At 32.7% G+C, this 7,543-nt stretch overlaps 1 protein-coding gene across 1 annotated transcript; it reads right to left on the reverse strand.

Moving 5' to 3' along the window:
- Positions 1-348: 348 nt before the first annotated feature.
- On the reverse strand, positions 349-4,443 carry LOC107789863 (L-ascorbate oxidase homolog). The gene is made up of 8 exons (XM_016611735.2): positions 4,354-4,443; positions 3,693-3,858; positions 3,471-3,580; positions 3,023-3,293; positions 2,834-2,933; positions 2,387-2,732; positions 1,534-1,899; positions 349-868 (listed from the first exon to the last, which is right to left on the reverse strand). The coding sequence occupies exons 2-8, from the start codon at positions 3,834-3,836 to the stop codon at positions 595-597; spliced, it is 1,611 nt and encodes a 536-aa protein (XP_016467221.1). The 5' UTR covers positions 3,837-3,858; positions 4,354-4,443; the 3' UTR covers positions 349-594.
- Positions 4,444-7,543: the final 3,100 nt, after the last annotated feature.

A 7,543-nucleotide genomic window follows, 5' to 3' on the forward strand; every position in this document is an offset into this window, starting at 1 on the left:
AGATTCTCTTCTAGATCCTGGCATGATGGAGATACCATAACATGATTCAGGATTTAAATTTTTATTTGTTCAATTTTAATGTTTTTAACATTAAAACCTTTATATTTTTAAAGTTATGGGTTCATATCTACTATTTTTGCAATTTTAATGAATTTTTACACACAAATTTTTACTCCGCGTCGAAAATTATTAGTTCAGTTGAACCCGTAAGTAATACACCGCATCCGCCTCGCCTCTGATGAGCAGGGGGTGGCTTATATATTAAAATAAATTTATTTGAAGTTGATGTATCTAAAAATCTTTATAATAGCAGAAAAAATTGGAGGGAGATGAGTGGTAGTACTAGTATTTTATTGCGAAATTGTGATTATAACAAGGATAAATCTGAGCATAAATGAAACTGTATACTTCCTTGCATCCACAATTTTATCATTTAATAAGAGTCCCCCCTTTCCTTTTACTACTTCTTTTACAGTCACACCCTCGTAACTGAATCAGAAACTGGGGGGAAAAAGAGAAAAACTGGAAACTTAAAAGAGAAAAGAAAAAGAAAAACAAGAGATTACATCAGTTGAGTATAAAATTATCTTAGTGCTAGTGTTTGGCCTTGCCACAGAGAATGGCATTTGGTGGAATATCATATTCAGTGTAAAGGCTATGTTCGGTATTCCACACTCTGAAATATGTTTCCTGTCCCAAATATCTCCTTGGCCATATTGCTGACCTCAAATTCCACATTCCTTTGTTGTCCAATGACACCAATATTGTACTCCATGATTTTGGATACACCTGAATTGTGCATCTGCTTGTGGCATCTACTAGATTGTACTTTCTTCTCATTGTTGGGTTCCACTGCCCTGGCCCATACCTTTAAAAGCAAACGATAACCAAATGATAGAGTGAGCAGTGAGAAAATTTAACATTATAAATTTATAATGTTAACAATACAAACAACGAATTCCTCAGCCCGAGCAAGTTTGGTCACGACTGAGCTCTTTAGGAGGACGGGTACGGAATGATGTGCTATGAAATACTACCGAGCTCTTGTGGGGCCGGGTACCACCGAGATTTCTTGAGACGGGGCACAATTGAGACCTAACAGGCATTTTTCTCAAAACTGACATTGTCAAACTGTCGTGTGTCTCTTTCTCCGGCTAGATCTGCGAAAAATAGGGACCGATCTCCGCCCGATCGGCTGGGCCGTCTATGAGGGTGTTGACATAGAAACACGATACAACCATGTGCGCAGTATGATTTCCGATCTCCGCCCGATCGGCTGGGCCATCTTACTACAATGCCGGACTCTATGAATTTTCACTGACCATGTCACTCTATTTAAGCTCATTTTAGATGGATGTTAGATAGAATAGAACTAAAAGTTATCTATATTTTTTACTGTCATATAACTCTCTACATGATTAAAATTAAACTACAAAACATAATATCTAAAGCACACGTACTAAGATGACTAAAAAGATACATAAAATACTTGTATTAAATCTTGAAGAAATAGCTTAGGAAAATTAGACATACCCTACAGCCCAGAAATCATAGCCATCAAGATGATAAGACTGAATGGTTTTCTCGTTGTTTTGGAAGACGATTTCAGTGAAGTCATGAAGAGAGAAGTTAAAGACAGAAGTGCCAAGAACAATTGGACCAGGTGGAGGATTGTCCTTGATTTTGTTCAGCTGAAACACTCCAGGAATGTTGTAAAAATCAGCAATCTTCAATGGAGTATCTGGGTTGATGTAAGAGATCTTGTTCATAGCATAACGCCTCTTTGCATTGATTTTGCCAGCAGAATTTGCCAGCACCAGTGTCCTCGTCACTGGGACTGTCCCATAATGGAATGCTCCTTGTGGATTCGGCCTCGCAGCATTTGCTGTCAAGTTCCATCTTCACAACAAGACCAAAAAAAATATGTTAGAAGGAATAACACAGGCAGAGGTAGAGCAAGAAATTCTAGTACGGGAATTCAACAAAATATAAAAATGTCATATTTGGGATGTGAACCTGTACTTTCTTATGTTAAGGGGATTAAATAATTAAATAATACATGTACAAAAAAAATATTTTTACTCTATTAGCACGGTATAAATTTCCAACACATAAATAACAAAGCAAGCATCATTCGAGATTTAATTTATATATGCTGACATTTTAAAGAATTTTTATACTATCAGTATAATTTAATCTACTATAACATGTTAGTAATGGCGCTATATTTTCCAGTTTAACATAGTATTATGTTTGTTACGTACAGCTACATGTTATTATATGTAACTTAATTAATCTGATTATACATAGTAAAGTATATAGAACTTAACTCTATCAGAATAAGAACAAAAAAACAAGGAGAAAAAGAACATAAGAGTGCATGTACCTAATGGTTCTGGCTTGTTTCATTGACCAGTGAACATGGTAAGTAGGACCAATGGGCAAAGGTTTTGAGGCAGGGGTATTAGAACCTTGATAGTGAAGGATGGCAGTTGCTGTTAAAATTTGTTTAGTGAAACGAGTGGATGCCACAATATAATAATCTTTCGGATTGGCATGTAAAGTCACCAGAAAAGCCATGGATTGGCCAACGTGAATGTCCAATGATTCATACACTTCTTGCATGGTATGTGCTCCTTCCACTTCCACCAACCTTAACGTATGACCTTGAATCCTAATGTTAATCGATGTTGTTAATCCCACATTCGACACCCTAAGTAAGTATGTATAACCTGAAACAATAATCATCGTAAAAAACGAGATGGTAACTTGAAATATAAGACAGGTTATCTACTAGTATAACTTATAATATATTGTTACAATAAATGCGTACCTTTCATGCCGGTGAATTTAAAAGAATTAGCGCGTCCATTAATGAGTAGAGCATCTGGAAAAGGAAAAGAATTCCCTTGGTCTAGCCTTTGCTTCAATACCTATAGTTGTAGGCCAGAATGTCAACCATTAATTGAATGAACTTATAATAATTTACAATCAAATTAGTACTGTATTAACAGAAAATTACCTTGTTATCCGTTTTCCACCAGTCACTAACAAGCAGAGTGAATTGGTCAAAAGGTTTGGGATATGGGACTGGAATAACAGACCTTGCTAATATGTTCAATCCTCCAAAACCACCAGCAGCTCTGTGCATTAACGTGGATGGGAAATATGTAAAGGTTCCGATTTGATCTTTCATTTGCATTTTGTAGGTCCATTGGCTGTTTGGTGGGATTGGACAATTTGTACCAAGAACTCCATCTTGCCATGAGCTCTTTCTTTGTTTCACACCGTTCCTAATGATTCATTCACATCACAAAAATAGTTGATCAACATACTTTCCTATAGTCTAAATACTAAGTAGGTGAACCGATAGTGTAAAATCTTATTTTATACTGTAAGCGTATAATTTTATTTGTAATCATGATTGGCGTGTAACAAAGTTAACATGACATAAAAATTCAGTGACGCACCATGTTATGAGCAAAGGATCGTCCAGCTTGTTAATGACTGTAATCAGAACGTTGTCATTAGTTACAACGTTAAGGGTAGGGCCAGGAAACTGCCCATTAATGAGGATTCCCTGCATGAATTCCATAGAATTATATGTTAAACATTAATTAGCTACGTATACTATAACCAAAATAGTACTCAATTAAGGTTATAAAAGCAATTTAGATGGGTTGAAAATTTACCCTTTGCTTAACACCAAGAGGAGCGATTTGTCCATAGGTAACAACCCAAGTTTTATATACGTATGGGTCTTCAGCTCTCACGACGGAAGCAATCAAGCAGACCAAAGTTCCAAATAAAAAGTGCAGGAAAATGGCCCTTCCCATATTATCTCGAATATAGCTATTTCTGCCACATATACCCGCAAAAATTAATTAACGTAATATAAGGTCACCTTTTTTAAAAAGTAATTAATTTCATATCAATTGCTAAAGAAATTCTTTACTCTTCCCTCTCCATTTTGGCAGCAAGACAGAAAAATCCAATCACATGTGGTGTGGTATCTAAAAGTGATTCCATTCCAATACTCTTTTTAAGAAAGTGCATGTTGAACCCTCTATTAATTAAGAACAGTGAGAAACAAGAAACAAAAATTCCAATTACATGCATTATATATGGGAACCCAAAAGTGAATCCATTACTTTTTCTAAGTGTTCCAGTATAAAACTCACTAGTAAATCAATAACATGATGAACTATAATACGAATGTGACCTTAAAATAAATAAGAGTGAAATATGTAAGACGTGACAAGAAAAGTGCATGGCGAACCCTCCATTTTGGACCAATAAGAAAAGAGAAACAAGTACATGCAAGAAACAAAAGAGTGTAGTCAAAGCACTTACTACAATAAGGAAATGAAGTAAGGAACAAATATGAATCTCCTCAGAATGAGGGAGGAGATACGAGAAGGAAATTGCACCAAGTAAGAATATGATTTCCAAAGCGAAGTACTTGAAACAGTATATATAACAGAAAAGATAGAAGGAAATTTAAACCAGAATCTCTATCTAATTAGTTACTCCAATTAGCCACGAGACCACGTTGAAATACTCGCAGATTTCGAGAAGGACTCGAAGCTCATCTTGGCGCACTTTATGCTCATTAATAATACCTCTTGCTTAACCTTTGGCTTCACTTGTTACTATATTTACAAGTTTCAGCTCCTCCCAGCTGGAAATTTAGATCTTATTGACTAAAATATCTTGCTGACTCATCTATTTACACTACCATGTCTTCTCTTTTTCCCTATTTCTTTCTAAAATTTTATTTTGTGGAATATGACTTTTATTATTTGTTTTAATATCTTTAATATTGATAGGAATTCTCTTGTTAAGACCCTATAAATCGATTAAAACCTCAAATTTATACTAGAACCACGATGATTCAATAAAAACACCTAACCTAAATTAAATCAAGGATTCCCTGAACAGTAATTATATATATATATATATATATATATACACACTATACTATATATACATACTATATATAATAAGGGAGAACCAAGGACTTTTGTAGTCCTCACAAAAGTTTCCAATAAAATGTAAACTTTTTAATTAATTACTTCTGGGTCCTAACCTTATTTTTTAAAGTCAAATTTACTTTTTGTTTTATGGTTTACTTCTTAAAAGATGTCCTATCTTATTTTTTCTGTTTTTAATGTTATGAAACTGTTACACATGGCTGATGTAGTTGCTTTTCCCTGCATATCTCATTTTTGTCCATCACTCATTTTCCAAAAGTTTAGCAAATACCCATGGGGTGGAAAACATTTATCCGTTCCTATCCATTACTTTGCTCCTTCCCCTTTTTTTTAATACCCAGCCAAATGAAGCCAATTCGAGCTGCTATAAACCAAACTAATTTAAGCCAATCCAATTCAAACCAAGCCAAGCCAAGCTAAACCTAATCAAGTCAAGCCAATTCAAATCAAGTCAGACAAAGCCAAGCGAAATCAAGCTAAGCTAAGTCAAATAGGTAAAAAAAGTTGGGATGAGTGTGGGTAGGTAGGGATAATTAGTTTCATTTGGGTAAGTATATATTATAAATAATTTTCAAATTGATAAAAGAGGGTATTAGTTTAAGGCTTTAAGCTCAATGGATATCTTGCATAAATTGCTCTTTTCTTAAGATCGCTCTCACCCGGGCCTTTGAAATTGGTAAATGTAACTTCCTATGAATCCTTTTTTGCCCTTAGGTTACTTTTTACATTATTTGACCTTATACATTTCAGTAAATTTAGGCAAAGTATGCCAATTTTTTTCTCCAAGTGGACAGTTTGTTAGGTCTTGCTATACATTTGGATATTTCCCACGTCATATGTTCCTAACCATATTCTTCTCTCTCTAGAGCTCATATATATACTAATAAAGACATATCAGAATTATTTTCGGGTAGTTCTAAATCTTTTATTTATTAATGACTTGAATTATTTTTTATTAATATACTTATAAGACTAATATTAGGTCAATTTATGTAAAGTCTCTAAACTAAAAAATGTTTACTGATGTTATATAGAGGATTCTAAAAGATAAAAATATGGGTCTTTGTTAATACGGGTGAATTAAAATATATTATTAAAATTCTAAATGAGTTCATAATAAGCATAACGTGAGTTTGAAGTAAATAATTTCATGAACATTGAAAGTTAAGATTTTAATGGACTAAAATAAATTTTTCTTTTCTATACTGGAAATATACTTATTTAAAATTTTAGTTACTATTTGAGATTGCCATTTTACGTGTTTTTTAAGTATTTATCTCATCTACTACTAATTTCTCTATGCACCTTTTTTTTTTTACTTTAAAGAAAATTAAAACCTACTATTTTATGGGTTTAATTGAAATATAATTAGTATAAAATATTTGAAAATCACTTAAGATCTTTTAATGAATAAGAGTTGTCTTCAAAAGCTTATGTTAATTCTGATTTTGGTTGAACTTTCTTCCTTTGCATGCGCAAGTCATTTTTTATAACCTTTCGTATTGTTTTTAACCTAGAGTGCATAAAATACATTTTCAAGAATTAATAAATTAGCATTTATGAAAGAAAAAAGTAATAACGTTTATATTCTTTTTAATTTGTCGATTACATTGGGGGATGAAGAATAGGAAAAGGAGAAGAAGTTAAAATGTAAAACTATCCTAATTTTTGCTGGTTTTAAGAGGTGATATATTATTCCTGTTGAATCTAGTACGATTCTCATTTAATTAGTTTTTTTTCTCAGCTCATTGAATTGAATTGAATCTTTTTGTGATCAATTATATCCATCGCTTTTGAAATATCTATGATGCATTATAAATACTAAAAATATAAATTATTGATAGTGCCACGTTATAATATTGAAAATGAAGGTAGCGTTATCAGCCACCTTAAAATTTCTTGGTTGGTAACTTAGAATTGATTTTTTAAGCATAAAGTATTGAACTAAATTGATCCTTAAGGTTAATTCACCTTGATAAATTTAGGTTTTTTTTTTAAATTTCGTCTAAAACTAAGCTTAAATCCTCATATTTAACTACATAACCTGTTCCACGTGAAATTATGAGTGAACAAGTAATAAAATAAAAAAAATCTATAACTAAAGAAAGTATATGCTCGCAAATTCATAAAAATGCCAAATATTTTTCAATTTATGATCTTGACCGAGTTGTAATTATTTTGAACACTTTAAATCATATTAGTTTATAGAATATTGAATCACTTGTGTCCCTTTAGTATTTGCTAATTCTCCGGCCACTTGCTTCCTCATAAATAATTTTTTCTTTAATAAAATTATTCAATTATGTGACTAAGAAACTTTAATAATTATGAAGACTTATTAACAAGACTTGATTGACGTGTCACTATATTAAATTATTTATGCAGTAAAAAAATATGTGTGATGACCCAAAAGGTCATCACTTGTGTTGCAAGTGAATTCAGTGTTCCGAGGCCTAAAAACTCCCTTCTACCTCACCTTGATTTGCGTGCGTGGTCCGGACCTATATCCGGAAAGCTTTCTATGTGAAAATATGAGAAATAGAACATCT

The sequence above is a fragment of the Nicotiana tabacum genome, chromosome 3 (genome assembly GCF_000715075.1).
Source record: "Nicotiana tabacum cultivar K326 chromosome 3, ASM71507v2, whole genome shotgun sequence".
NCBI classification, from domain to species: Eukaryota; Viridiplantae; Streptophyta; class Magnoliopsida; order Solanales; family Solanaceae; genus Nicotiana; species Nicotiana tabacum.